The following is a 16,013-nucleotide window of genomic DNA, read 5'->3' as shown; positions in this document are numbered from 1 at the left end:
TATAAGAAGCAAAGAATTGATATACCGAAAGCATTTCAATGTATCTAGATGAGATCTATTAGGTATAAAGTAAACAATAATTATTATCATTTCCTTATTTAAAATATATTATAGCATTTATATTCTATCCCCATCCTATTCCACCTGCTCAAATCTCTTTCAAATACCTCTCAAAATCCTTTTGTCATTTAAATCCATTTATCTTAACTTAGGTCTATTCTTCTCCTAAGAATAACATATTTCTATAGGACTCTGCAGATTACAAAGGGCTTTTCTCATGATAATCCCATGAGCAGATATATCTATTTTAAAGAAAGATGAAGAATCAGATGTTCAGGGATAATAAGTGATTCATCCAAGTGATGCATGATCACAGTGCATCAGAACTGAAGTGACAAATACCTGAGTTCAAACCCTGCCAAGGACATTTCACTAGCTATCTCAGTGTGGGTAAGTCATTTAACATCTTTCGAACTCAGTTTTGCATCTACAAAATGGGAATTATAGCTAATATTATGTACCTCCTACAAAGTACTTTACATACATTTTAACTCACTAATACTGGGAAACAGGTGCTATTATATATCCCTCCCATCATTTTACAGGTAATAAAACTGAGTCAGAAAGAGGTCAAGTGATTTGCCCCAAATCACAAAGTATTAGTAGGTGTCAGATACAGGATTTGAATTCAGGTCTTTCTGATTCTAAATTCAACACTTTATCCACTATGACATCTGGTTCACAGAATCAACATAAGAATTAGAAAAGATAATACTTTTAACCTTGAAGTACCATATAAATGCGAGCTATTATTATGAGCAGCTAAGTGATAATGTGGATTGAATTCTGGGTTTGCTGTCAGGAAGATCCATCTTCCTGAGTTCAAATCTAGCCTCATACAATTACTAGCGGTGTGATTTTGGATTAAATCACTTAATCCTATTTGCCTCAGTTTTCTCTGTCAAATGAGCTGCAGAAAGAAATGTCAAACTATTCTAGAATCTTTGCCAAGAGTACCCCAAATGAAGTCGGGAAGAGTTGGACACAACTGAACAACAATTAGTTGCTAAATAACAAAGGCAGATTTTAAAACCAAATCTTCTGATGACCAATCCAATGCTTATTCTATTGGGTCACCTAGTTATTTTGAACAAAGATTAGCTGATTTAAAGGAGGGTCATTAACCTCTTAATGTGGGCCTAAATAAACTTAGAATATTCAAGAGTCACTAATCTAATATTTTTTTCTCCATAAGAATAGGTTTCTTGATTTTAGCTGATACAGAAGACAAAAGGTAGATGAGTAGATATGTATAAAACATATGTAAATCAGGTGCTAAATGACCTTTTTTGAGGAAAGGAGACACTAGGAAAAATCTCATGCCGAAAGATTGATTTGAGTATTGGAGGAAGCCAGGAATTCCAAATCATGGAGAGGAGAAGAGAGTACAAGTCAAGCCTGAAAGTTAATCAGCATACAAATACATAGAAGGAAGAATAGAATGTCTTGTAGAAGAACAGAAAAAAAGGCCAGATTGACTGGACCATGCAGTGCATGGAGGGAAGTAGTAATATGCAATGAGATATAAGATTAGAGAGGGATATTATTATAAGTTATAAGTGAGTGTAATGGGAAACTGAGGACTTCTCAGAATAGTCACTTGATAATTCCAGACCCAATTTCAAAGGTCTGTTAATCCTTAAGGCTTTGGGAAGGAGAACAAAAGACTTGCTCTTTTAATAAAAATATCTGAGGTGATCTCCTGGATCTTTACTTTACTACTTAGAGAAGAATCTAACTATTTAATGGCCTGAAGATATTCTAAGAGGTCTATAAACTGACTAATCTCTATTTGTTGATTGAGGGGAAGCCTGAGCTAAACTAAATTTCCTTGATTATTCTAGTTTAATGGAGTATTTACCTCTAAACAAATTTTCTTACTGTGGGGGATTATGTGGTTTCTTATAAAATTATTAACTAAAATAGATTGAACCTATAACTTAATTCTGATTATTCTAGTTTAATGGAGTTACTTACCTCTAAACAAATCTCCTTATTGTGGGGGATTATATGGTTTCTTATAAAATTATTAACTAAGGTAGATTGAACCTATAACTTGAATTCAGTTTATCTGAGGGGTTTGGGAAAATGAAATAGGATGCTCATACTGGCTCAAGTAAACAGTTATAAACCTTGTGAAACCGATTACCATAAATCCATAAATTTAGGAAAACACACCTGCAAACAGTAAAACTGACCATTTGAGCCTGACTGGAATTTGGCAAATTCGTGCCACTAAGCAGGAAGTGAGAATTAATCGATGAGGGGGGTGTCATAGATTCTTTTGGTTTGTGACTATATAATCCCCTCTGACTTCTGAGGGCGTGACCCCCTCTTTTTACTTGAGTATTTTTTAATTGTATTTGCCATACCACACATAAGGAACTTTAAATGCTAAACAGAAAAGTTTATATTTGATCTGGTAGGTAATAGGGAAGCATCAGATTTTATTGAGAAGAATGAACATGGTCAGAGGGATGTATGGAGTGTTCAGGGAGGACTGGTATCTTTAGTATGAGAGCTTGCTGAGCCCTTTTCAAGAGTGTTTATCCACTTTTGGCTTAGTTTCTCTATTTTAAAAAAAAAGCAATTATTTACTTTTAACTTTTTCTTTACATTTTAAATTCCATAATTTTTTCCCTCTCTTTAGCTGCTCCTTCACCTATTGAGAAGGTAAGTAATATATCAATTCTAAATTTGAAGTCATGCAAAATATTTCCATATTAGCAATGTTGCAAAAGAAAGAAAAATAAAGTGAAAAAAAAGCATGCTTCATTCTGCACTCAAAATTTATCAATTCTCTCTCTGAACATGGATAGCATGTTTTGCCATTGATCCTTTGGAATTATCTTGGATCATTATATTGATCAGAGGAACTAAATCTTTCACAGGTTATTATCATTATAATATTGCTGCTATTGTGTGCAATGGTCTCCTGGGTCTTCTCACTTAATTTTCCATCAGTTCGCACATAGGTCTTTCCAGGTTTTTCTGAAACCATTCTCCTTGTCCTTTCTTGTAGCATAACAGTATTCCATCAAAATCATATATCACAACTTGTTCAATCATTTCCCAACTAATGGGCATTCCTTCAAATCTTTGCTATTGCAAAAGGAGCTTCTAGAAATACTTTTGTTTAGTCTTTTTCTTAATGTGTGGACATCATGAATTGCCTATTAGACACTGCAAATTGTATATTGTTTCATCAGAATCTCAATCAATATGTCCAAAATAGAACTCATTATCTTTTTCTACTTCTTTCTGAGTTCCTCTTATACTATCAAGGTAATTATCATCTTTCTAGTTATTGAGGTTAGTTACCTCTGTTATTTCTCAGTTTTTCACTTTTCCTCCCCACATATTCAGTCAAATTATGTAATTTTGTCCTTTATGTCTTTAATGACATTTATGGTTCACATAATTCAACTTTTTCCACTCACACAGCCGCTACTTAAATTCAGGGCTTTATCACTTCTTTGATAGTTTCTTAAAAGTGAATTCTATTTCTTTTTCTGAAATTGGATAATTTGATTTTCTGTTAGTTTGGGTATTTTTTATCTTTGTAGAATCCTTATATTTCTTTTGTTTTCAATTTTAGTAGAAAATAATTATCCATAATTGGTTCTAATAACTTTTTTTTTCATTTTTTCTGGTTTTGTAATGGTTTTTCTTTTTTCTTTTTTTTTATTTGATTTATTACCATTTTTTAATCAGCTAAAGTTCTTTTTACTTTTAATAATCATTTCTAGAGGTTCTTTTTTTGGGAGTGAGAGGTTCTAGTATATCTATTTCTCCTCCAATTTTTAGCATCTTTTTCTTAGTGTTGATTTTAGGTTTGATTATTTGTTGGTTTTCTAAATTTTTATATTACATATTTAATTCATTAATCCTTTCCTTCTCTATTTTGTTAATGTATGTTTTTCAGAATATAGCTTTTCCTCTGAGGGCTCCTTTAGCTGCAACTCAAAATTTGTGGTATGTTTAAATCATTATCAATGTTTTCCACATAATTATTGTTTTTTAAATTTTTTTCTTTGACTCACTCATTACTTAGTATTTCATTATTAAGTCTCCATTTGGGAGTCTGTATCTTTTGTTTTTATTTTCCTTATACTGCCAATTACTCTTTTTATTGTATTATGGTGTCTATAGGATGTGTTTACTATTTCTATTTTTTAACAATTATTTGCAATATATCTATGCCCTAATGCATGGTCATTTTTTTGTAAAAGATCCACAGAGTGTTAGGAAATGTTATTGCATGTTAATGTTGGGAATGCAAACCCTAAAAGATTGGGGTTATATGTAAAAAAGTATATAGAAAAGAATTTGCAGACTTGAATCCATTTCCTAGTCAAGGGGCAAAGTTTATTATAATTGTAATGCCATTACAAGTGGGCTGAATTCCAAAAGAAATTAGCAAAATTCTAACAGAGAGGAGACCCATTTATCCAGCTTTTTATCATTGACATGCTAATTCTATGTCCAAGAGGAGTGATGTCTGGAATTTGGTTATCACTGACCAACAGATTATCTATCTGACAGTCAGCAATGAACTGAGGAGTGGTTTATTCACTTCTGTCTCAGGAGTTTGATCTGTAGGACTATTCTGAGGTCAGAAACTATTTGACTGAGCAGTGGTCTATTCAGAATCAGACAGATTGGACGTGGGAGTTTCCTGAAGCAGCCTCTAAAACCAGAAGATTTAGGATTACTGATTTAACAGTCCCCCCTGAGATCAGGGGACCACAAAATCATATTACATCATACATGCAAAACATGTGTGCATATATGTATACACACACTCTCAAACACATACATATATGTTTTAACAGTCTCACTCAGATCTCATAATTGTTTGTTTTAATTTTCCCAGCAATTTGCTCAATTCCATATTTTTTTCTTTTTGTTAGATTTGCCCCAAACAAAAATTACACGATTGTATTACTATTTTTTTTGTAATTGTTAGTTTTTCCTTTGTGAATTTAAGGAATTTGGAGCATGTAAACTAAATATTTATATTGACTTGTTCTCTAGGGTTTCTTTTAGTATAACACTGTTTACTTATTTCTCTTTTTCAGTTATGAATTGCTATTATTTTTTACTTTGATAACATAATTACAACTCTTGCTGGTTTTTGGCTTCACCTGGAGCATAGAAAATTTTGTGTTAAAAGCTCATTTTTATTCTGTAATATGTTTTTACTTTTTAGATGTAGTTCTTGCAAGCAACAGATTATGGGATTTTGTTTTTCTTATACAATCTGTTACTTTTTTATTTAATTAGATTGTTTAAGCCATTCATATTTAAACTTATGAGTTAGATTTAATTTTTCTTCTATTTGTCTCTAACATTTGTTTCCTTCCTCCCCAAGTTAAGTGTTTTTCTCCTTTTCCTTTGTAAAGACAGCACTTTGTCCCTTCAGTGATTTTAGGCTAATTTACTTGAGGCTATTTATTCCCAACTTTCCCAACTTCTTCTCCTTCCTCCATTTTGTTACCCTTTCCCCTAGCTTTTGGAATTTTGCTCAATTTATTTGTTCTTTTTTTCCTTTATTCCTTTGATCTAGTTATTTAATTTTTTCCCTCTTTTTTCCCTTCTCAAGTAGTCAAGTAAAATTATTTTGCCTCTTTTCCCTTTCAATTTGTTTTGTTATTTTTTAAACTTTCATCTTCCTGTATCTTTTCCTCTTCATTCTTTCATTAATCATCCTTAAACTTATTTATTCTTTCATTAGTCTTGCATTCTATGTGAAATAAAGCTTCTAAGGTACCTCTCTTCTAAATAGTTTTGGCCTCTGGTTGCCTTTTTCCCTTGTGCATCACTCTCAGAAAAATCAGTTTCTGCTTTTCTGTGCTCAAGTAGAAATGGGGCTCACTAACTCACATATAAGGATTCCAAGAGATCACATATTGACTTAGTAACCATATGTTAACATTATGTTCTATTGCATTTTTATTTCTTTGGTTAAATATTTACCAATAATATTTTGATTGGTTTAGCAGGGGTTCTCAAACTATGGCCCGAGGGCCAGACTTGGCCTGCTGAGGACATTTATGCGGCCTGCCAGGTTATGGCAAATGGACTGAGGGATGGAGTCAGAGTGTGAGCTTTTGTTTTTATTATAGTCTCGGCCTCCACAGTCTGAAGGACAGTGAACTGGCCCCTATTTAAAAAGTTTGAGGACCACTGGATGGGCTGGATCTTTGACACTTCTGATATAGAGGATAATGGGACAGCTAGATGTAATTGTGGAAAGTGCCAGGCTTAGAGTCAGGAAGACTCACGTTGATGAGTTCAAATTTAGCCTCAGAAACTTACTAGCTACATGGCCTGAACAAGTCACTTAACCCTATTTGCCTCAGTTTATTCATCCATAAAATGAGCAAGGAAATGATATGATAAACTAGTCCCGTATGATAACCGCCAAATGGGGTCATGAAGAGGTGGACAAGACTAAATGATTCAACCAGATATGAAGCTTAAAAATATTGTCTCATGTTAGGAATTTCCCATGTCCCTGACTGTGTACTTCATTATTAGCCTTTCCCTTTCCCATGAGAATTCCTCCCCCACACACGTATACCATGTAATCATCTCTGGATCAATTTTCCTCCCCACCTCCTTCTGTCTGTCAGTTGCTCCCAGATTTCCCTCCTCCTGAGACAGGACTAGATTGCTGAAAATTATATCAATTCCATGGTCCATTTATAGAATATCTTTGCTTTTTCATGGAAGCATATTTGGTGGGATTCCCTCCCACCACTGAAACAAGATTTTCCTGTTTCTTTTTCTCCATTATTCAATCCAACTCTTTGCCTCCTCACTCATTCTCCTACAGACTTTCCTTCATGGGAGAATACAGAATCCCTCCATGGTTTACCTTTAACTTGATTAGGTAACATCACATATTGTAATCTATGTTGTTTCCCTCTCTCTTTTTATATACCCTCCCATTCTGCAATTTAGTTCTTCTGTAAACACTGATTCATTTGAAGGGACAGTGTGTTGTGGGTGTGAAGTATAGTCCATGAAGTTTTAGGATTGTTCCCCTACCGTTCTTTTATTTGACTTCTGTTTTCACTCCAATCTCCTTCATATACTGCTAAAAAGAAATCTTTTAATCATCTCTATGGTTTTTTATTCTTGTTTCTAGTGTTGTAGTGTCAACCTCATCTATGACTTCCTTTTAAAAGTTTTTTTTTTTAATTTTTCCCCCTGGGATAATTAATTTTGTAGTTTATGCTTTATTAATTTTGGATTTCTTTTCCTTTCTTGTATTTTTATTATCTGGGGTGTTTGCAAAGCAAATTATCTGCTCAGATCTGTTGTTTTTCTTTGTAGGAATGATTCAAATATCTGTTTTTATAAAACATCCATAATTTTTTTTCATTAATGACCAGACTCAAGATGTCATCTTATATTAAATCTTAAAAGCCCTTGCTCTATGGGAACTCATTAATCCATTCTCTTCAATAACTTCTGGCAGGTGAAGATTAGTCTAATGTCATTCACATTTCTTTTCCATCATCTCTGAATTTCTTTCTCCTGATTGTTAATTGAATTTTTTATTTTATTCAATTTAACAACCAAATTGGAGATTGTAGCACTTAGGTATTATATAAATATATTACATTTAGAATAATAAATTGTGCATTTATTGTTATAATTATGTTTATTATTTTATTTGTATTTTTGATTTTCTGGAGGTAATCTGTGGATTTTTTTATTGGCATTTTGTTTTCTTTGCTCAGAAGTTCTGGGCAGTTTTCTCATTTCCTGCATTGTGCCATTCAGGTTTTTTGACTTATGCTCTTTTGGAGACATAATACTTAAGTTGTGTTTATGTATCCTGCCTTCTAAATCAGTTTTTATTTATATACAGATCATATTTTCTTTCTAAATTACTACTTTATGCTTTTTTTTCTTTTCAAACTATTTTTTCACTTTTGTATATTTGAGATATTAACCAGTTATTCATTCTTTTATTTCTCATATAAAGCTTCTCACCACGACTTTAAGTTTTTCTCCTATGTTGATTATTTCTGCTTTAAGGCCTATAAATACTGAGTTTACAATTATTATCTTTTTAAAAAATTAGGAACATTCTTTATTGGTTCCAAGCTTTTTTTTTTGGACTGGTGTTATTTATCTCATCAGATACTGATTCATTTTCTTTTCAAAAAGAATCAGGTAGATGGATCTTTGAGATGGATCTCAAAGCTATCTGAGTCTTCTCCCATGATAAAGGATTTATATTTCACCAGTTTCTATCTCTGCCTCAAGTGACTTTTGCAGATACAGAACTGGTCCTGGAAGGATAGTGATCCTCTTTCTCTCAGGTCTGGTAAAGAGTCATCCTCCAACTGGCTTTTTGTTCCAGTTCCTTCTGTTCCTCAGACCTCTCAATAAGAACTGATAACAGCACAAAGCATTGCCACACAGCCATCCCAGTTAAAACAAACTATTGGCTTTTGGTTTTGTGCAGCATCAAGATGAAGAATGGGGCAGAATTGAGTTCGATTGCAAGCAATGAATTACCTGATACAGCTCTGCCAGTGTGATTGCTAGTGAGGAAAGGAGTAGGTATGGTTTTAAGGATTAGCATTTTCTACTGTTAGCTCATTGAGATGTTACCTGCTTTGGTTTCTTGATGTCAGACTATGGAGAGAGCCAAAATTGTTTTGTTTCTTAGACATAATTCCTATTTAAGAGGTTTGAAAGGTTATAGGGATGGAAGAAAGGGTTTTCTTTCATACTATTGGACACATGACCAAGAATTCTCATTATCTCTGGCCTGGATCATTGCATAACTTTCTGTTTGGTCTCCCTGCCTCAAATCACTTCCTACTTCCAATGTATCTTCAAAATGATCACCAAAGTATTTTTCATAATGTACATGCTTGACCATGTTATTACCTTTCTCAATAAACTCATTGACTTTTTATTACCTCTAGGATCATATATGAATGTTTCTGTCAGTGAGACCAGTCCTTTCTTCTGGACTTCTCTAGACTTTCAAAACCCAAGACCCCAAACTCAAGCAGATCCTAGACAAGATAGGAAAATATCAATCCTGTCTTCTCAGTAGACTTCCAAATAATCCTTCCTATCCACATTACCCTACCCTAAAGGAAGGGGTATTATCAGGATACATTATCAGTTAGTCATTCCTATTGTGAAATGAATTTGTGGAACACATCATACCAGTAGTTTGAATAGGAGAGGATTGTGTGAAATCAGAAAATCTAATCATCAGCTTTCTTCAGAGACCTCACTGATAACTCTACCTGATCTCATTTTCCAGAGGTTAGAGCAATCCTATCCCTTATATTCTCTTCTCAACCTAGTGATAAAACCCCTAATTTGATAAAGAATAAATCCCTCATGGAAAATGCCATCCACATCCAGAGAAATAACTATGGAGACTGAATATGGATCAAAGCTTATTATTTCCAGTTTTTTGTTTTGTTTTGTTTTGTCTTTTTTCCCCTCATGGTTTTTCCCTTTTGTTCTGATTTTTCTTTCCCAACATGACTCATATGGAAATATATTTAAATGATTGTACATGTATAACTAAAAAAAAAAAAAAGAATAAATTCCTCCCCCAAACCCCAGTTGCCATTTCCTTCATTCCCACCTACCTCAATCTTTCCTGATGCCCTACTTCATATCTCTCTGCTCTTTCCACAGTATTCTCTGGTGCAAACTCCATGTAAGATTTCTTCTATTGCTCCGCTTTCTGGAATTCACTGAGACCTTGCTTCCTTCTTCCCTCAATAACTTTCATTTTATAATCTCTCCTCTCTTCTCAACTAAACCCTTTGGAAAAATCTATTCCACTCTGTCCCTCCATTTTCTCTTTGTGCATCCCTCTCATATACATTCTGCATTCTGGTTTTTGACCTCATTCAATTGAAACTTCTGTCTCTTAAGCTAGTAATAATCTCTTTTCAATCTTCTACTTCTTGACATCTCTTGGGACTTGACACTGATGAATGTCTTTCTCGTCAAGATACTCTCTCCCCTCTGAGCTTTCATGCCTGCTACTTATTTGATCATTTGTCAGTCTTCTTTGATGCATCCACATTTATAAGTCAAGCTGCACTCATTGGCTGACCCTTTAGGCTCTGCTCTGTATTTTCTCTTTTTTACTCCATACTATCTAGTTTTGTGATCTTATTAGCTCCCATGGTATCAATGGCCATCTCTATGCCTATGACTCCCAGATCTATATATTTAGCTCTAATTTCTTATTTCCTATATGAAATAGTTCATTATTTCCAGTGACATATCAGACATTTTGAACTAAAGGGCCTTAGGTATCTTAAATTCAACATTTCCAAAAGCTAATTCATCATCATCATCATTATTATTATTAGTAGTAGTAGTAGTAGTAGTAATAGTAGTAGTAGTAGTAGTATCATCATCATCATCATCATTGTAAAATCCACTTCTTCCAAATTTCCTTGTTTTTCCATTTTTCTCCGAATTTTTTTACTTCTGCTGAAGAGCCATGATCATCCTTCCAGTCACCAAGAGTTCCACACCTCACTATCATCTTTGGATCTTCACTTTCACACATCTCCTATACCTAATCAATTATAGTTATTATAGTTTCCTTGTTAACAGTAACTTTCACATTCATCCCTTTCCTTCATTCATACAACCATCTATGTCTCATCACCTCTCATCTGGACTACAGCAATAGTTTTGCTATTGAACTCCCTGCCACATGTCTCTTAACCCTTCAAACCAACCTCTATTATTCTGCCAAAATGATTTTTCCCAAATTATAGACCTATGTTGATTGCCCCTCCTCCCCAATCAATAAATTTCAATAATTCCCATTGTCTTTACCATCAAATGTAAAGTGTGACATTTGACATTTAAAGATCTTTACAACCTGGAACCTTTCTATATATTTCCAGCCTTTTTACATAGTACTTCATTTCTTGAACTCTACAATCCAGCTATATTTGACTTATTTACTGTTCCTCACCTGTAACACTCCATCTCTCTTTTCTGTGACTTTGTAATTTCCACCCCAATGCTACGGTATTAGGAATTCATTCTCTCTCTCTCTCTCTCTCTCTCTCTCTCTCTCTCTCTCTCTCTCTCTATCTTTCTCTTTTTCCCTGGTTTCTTTCAAATTCATCTTAAGATCAAGCATCACATCCTACAGAAAATTGCCCTTCTACATATGATGATTTTATATATTTTCATAATATTCTTATAGATTATAGATATTAAACTTCTTCAAGATCACCATAATTTTAATATCATGAATCTGGGGACTTCACTCCCTGCAACTAGACCTGAAAAAGACAAATGAAACAAACCAAAATCTCAAATCCATTTCTTGGGTGCATAGGATCTAAAAGGAAAGAGAAGGTAGCCTTTTATCCCACCCAACTAGCATGTGTTCATGCTGCAGTTTCATAAGACCAAATGTTTATTCCTGGATTACACTGGGTAGAGAGGAAAATTAGAGACAGACAGACAAAGGCAGAGGAAGATAACAGAGAGAGTCAAGAGACAGCAAGAGAAAGAAATGGAGATAAACACACACACACACATAGAAAAAAGAGACAGAAACAGAAAAGAGACACACACACAGACAGAGCAACAGACAGAGATTCACACACACACACACACACACACACAGGGAGGGAGGGAGGGACAGAGAGAGAGAAGAGAGAGGCAGTTTTAGCTATATAGCCAGTAGAAAGGGGCTACTCTCATTCAAAAGGATATGATTTTGAAATGCAGAAATCCAAGAAGCAAATGCTGGAGTCTCCAATGTGGGTACTTCCATCTAAGGTGATCTCAACGTGCAACAAAGCACTACTTGACTTAATTTTATATAGAATGCATCATATATGTATATAGATGTATGATAATATTTTCTATATGAGAATGTAAATTTCTTGAGGGTAGGGACTGTTAAATTTTTTTTCTTTATAGCACTCTCAAGTTTTGGCTCAGTGTCTGATATATTTCAGATTCCTACTCAGTGCTTATTGGGTAACTGAATTCAGTTCTCTCTTACCCAAAAATCATTATTAAATACCCACTACATGTAAGGAACATGCTAGGCACTGGAGATGCAAAGACAAAACCCCCAAGCAGTCCTTACCAACCAAAAGCATACTTTCTATTGAAAGTTTCAGATTTGCTTTTTTACTATGTACAAAGCATTGTGCTAAGTAAGCCCTTGCCTTCAGGGAGTTTACAATAATTGGGTAGTAGTGGTGGTTGAACCATAATCACTAATAATTATAACATAAATTAGAATTAGGCATTTTTAAAAGTGCATACAAGTGAAACTAAGTCATTAAAGATTCAAGGAGGGGAGAAGCCATTTCTAGCTAGGGAGATTAGGGAAGTCTTTTGAGTCAGTCTTAAAAGAAGAGAAGGATTGCAACAGGGATATGAAGAGTTTATTCCAACAATGAGGGACAGCAAAATCATGCTGGTGAGCAAGGGAAAGATGAGATCAGGGGGAAGTAAGGAGTTCCATTTGCTAGAATGCAGAATGAATGCAAGAGAAGGGAGTGCAGTGATGGATACAAATCTGGGAAGTAAAATGGAGCCATAAGATATGGGGTTTCCCCAATACTTTCCTAGATGTCACAGGAAATGCAATGCAAAAGGTGAGTATCTCCTGGCTAAGGCTCAGTTCCTGTTCCTCAAGACAACTTAGATTTAATTTGAAGTGGATCTGTTGAGGAAGAGAATGAGAAAGCATCTGGGTAGGACCAAGTATTTGCATTTAGCTTTCTCATCTGTTAAAAGAACTGTTGTTTGTCCTTCCTTCCTCGGAGAGGACCATGATATCAGAGAGGTGATGTGAATTGGGTTTAAGTGAGGGAGGCTGCAAGGTCACTTTCCCCTCCAAAGCCAACTGGGTCCAGTGGCAAGATATCAGATTGCACTCAAGCTCACAGGACCCTTCCAGATGGAAGTAAGATTTCCTCACCAAAGCTTCATGTCCCTTTATTCTGCTCCAGAGCGGAGCTCAGTTGAGCCTTTTCTCAGATCTATAATTTGTACTCCATACCAAAGCCAATTGGGTCCGTGGCAAGATATCAAATTGCACCAAATAAGCTCAACTTCCAGAGCGAAATCCTACAATTCTAAAGGTCAGAACTGGGCCTGAAACTCCCAGATCTTCATCGTTTTAGAGTCCAGCTCTCCTCCCCTTCCTCTTAAGTGTGTCTCCTTTATCTGGGTACGTCAGTCAGCTCTGGGTGGGTCAGAATTCCTCACCAAAGCTTTACGTGTCCCTTTATTCTGCTCCACAGCGGGGCTCAGTTGAGCCTTTTCTCCAGATCCATAATTTGTACTCCGTGCCAAGGTGCCCAGTACAGGCCTCCACGCCTAGAGGAAGCCGAAGAACTGCAAGCCAACACTCATACCCACTGAACCGCTTCTCCTCTGCTCCCATCTGTGACGGCATGGAGCACCCCACATCACAGGCAGAGCTGGACGTGGACTACAACCTGCCACGGGTTCAGCTGAGCGATGAGATGTTCGTCTTCCAGGACGGGAGATGGGTGAATGAGAACTGCCGCTTGCAATCGCCGCATTTCTCCCCCACCTCGTCTTTCCATCATAAGCTGCATCACAAGAGGCTGGCCAAGGAATACATCCTGCAAGAGGAGAACAAGTCCCTGCGCGAGGAGAACAAGTCCCTCCGCGAGGAGAACAAAGTCTTGCGAAAGGAGAACAAAATTCTCCAGGCCTTCTGGGAGGAGAACAGGGAAGAGAACAAAGGTGAGCTGGGGAGGGCGGCCGGAGCGGCTTCGTCCGTTCTGATCCAAAAGGACAACACGGCCCTCCAGGTCCTGAAGAAGGACAATACAGCGATGCAGGTGCACAAGAAGGAAAGCGCCACGCTGCAGTTTCTCCGGGAGGAGAACAGGGCCCTACAGCTCCTCTTGGAACAGCGAAAGGCTCACTGGCCGCATCCGGAGCAAAAGACGAACCCCCAGGAGGAAACGAAGGGCCCCCCATCTCCTCAAGACGAGGTCCACAGTGCTTCGAGGCAGGCGGGGGAGAGCACCATCCCTCCGTGCGAAGAACCCAAAGGGCCGCCGACCCTCCACGATGACAGCAAAGCCCTTCGAGCCCTTCGGGAGCTGGTCAACAACCTCTCCATCCCTCTCGAGGATATCAAGGCTGTGCCGGGCCTCCAGGAGGAGGCCCAGTCTCTGCAGCTACTTCGGGAAATGAACCAAGCCCTGCAGGCGCTTCGGGAGGAGAATCAGAGCCTGCACGCCTTGAGGGAGGAGAACCGGATCCTGCACGAGGAGAACCGGACCCTCCAGCTCCTGAGAGAGGAGCACCGGGCCTTCCAAGAGGAGAACAAGGCCCTGTGGGAGAACAACAAGCTGAAACTGCAGCAGAAGCTGGTGATCGACACGGTGACAGAAGTCACTGCCAGGATGGAGATGCTCGTGGAAGAGTTATATGCCTTCATGCCCTCCAAGAACAAGGAGCCCAAGAAGCCCGGCAGGGTGTGAGGGCTGGAAGGCCCCAAGGCCCAGAGCTCGGGGGCGCCCACTAAATAGAGCTTCCTCCCCTTTCCCCGGCCCCTTTCCCTCTGGAGTTCGTGCCTATGGAAAGAGCATATTATTGGCCCCCTTGATGCCAGAGAAGTAATAAAGGCATGAGGAAGAGTTTGGGAGACTGGCCTGAGAGAGTTATTTCACTAGTAGGGTTGTAACGAGCGTTTCTCTCAGGGTAAACTTCACAAAATGATCCCAGAGTCGCTCCGGGATGTTCTATGGAGACGAGATGGAAAGAGGAGCCTCTCCTAGGAGAGAGCAGCGGGAGTAGAAAATGAGCCACCTGGGAGCTTCCTTTTTTATAATAATGTATAATATATTTATAATTATTTATAAATAAATTTATATATAATTATATATTTTATATATTAAATTTATATATAAATATAAACATTATAAATAAATTTATAGTACAATAATTTATAATAATACTTGTCAAGTAAGTCCTAAGCTCAGTCATTTTTGTGCTCCGCAGAATATTGTCAGCTCTCTGTCAGCCCCAGTTGTCCTCTTAGAACTCTGCTATTTAATCACGCGTTTGCCTCCCTTTTTTGTCCCATCTTGTTCCCTTGGTACCACTAGCCCCCACGCCAGGTCATCTTCATTGTGGGCTCAATGTATCTCCCTGATAACTGGGAGGAGGGTACAATCCTTGGAATAAACAAGGAGTCAAGCAGAGATGCCTTTGGAGGGTGCCTGGAAGCACAGTTAACTATTCAACAAATGATAGAATTTACAAAAATTAATTGGCATAATGGAGTATTAGACTTGGAATTAGGAATATCCATATTCAAGTTTTACCTTTGAAACTATTCAACAAATGATAGAATTTACAAAAATTAATTGGCATAATGGAGTATTAGACTTGGAATTAGGAATATCCATATTCAAGTTTTACCTTTGATGCTTGTTAGCTGTGTGACCTTGGACATGCCACTTTCCTCAGACCCTCAGTTTCCTCTTGTGTAAAAATGGGGACAATAGCACTTTTGTTGTGAGGGATTGAATGAGACAATTTACATAAAGCACTTTTGCAAATCTTAAGGTTCTTTATAAATGTGAGCTAAGCTAAAGTTCCCATTTTACAAACGTAGACATTATAGGGTCCAATCAATTGGGAGGCACCCTTGAGGGCTTATGAAGAAAAAGGCAAAAGAAGAAAGTCTAAATTTATTAGAAATGTAGAAGCATGGATTTGAAGCTAGAAGGGATGGGAGGGACCATTTAATCCCCATATTTTGTTTTGTTTTTTAAATTTGAAGTTAAAAATACCAAATAAAACTGGCATTTCCATATGCAGAACAGAACAGAAAAAGAAAATATTGCAGCTCTCTGTTAGGGAAATTTTGCTTCTTGAAGTATTTACTATGCTCAGCTCCA

General features: G+C 36.9%; 1 protein-coding gene across 4 annotated transcripts in view; it reads left to right on the top strand.

The window, feature by feature from the left end:
- CBY2 (chibby family member 2) overlaps positions 1–14,747 on the top strand; it is a 34,882-nt gene extending 20,135 nt beyond the window's left edge. For 2 of the 4 annotated variants that reach the window (XM_074299123.1, XM_074299121.1), the window contains exons 2-3: positions 3,986–4,035; positions 13,368–14,747. In XM_074299123.1, the coding sequence (XP_074155224.1) occupies positions 3,986–4,035; positions 13,368–14,588 (1,271 nt within the window). In that variant the 3' untranslated portion in view covers positions 14,589–14,747. The remainder of the gene's footprint in view (positions 1–3,985; positions 4,036–13,367) is intronic. The other 2 variants (XM_074299122.1, XM_074299124.1) reach the window with 1 other exon arrangement.
- The last annotated feature ends 1,266 nt before the right edge of the window (positions 14,748–16,013 follow it).

Source organism: Sminthopsis crassicaudata, chromosome 3 (genome assembly GCF_048593235.1).
Source record: "Sminthopsis crassicaudata isolate SCR6 chromosome 3, ASM4859323v1, whole genome shotgun sequence".
Lineage (NCBI taxonomy): Eukaryota > Metazoa > Chordata > Mammalia > Dasyuromorphia > Dasyuridae > Sminthopsis > Sminthopsis crassicaudata.
This window is presented reverse-complemented; position numbering and strand designations above follow the sequence as displayed.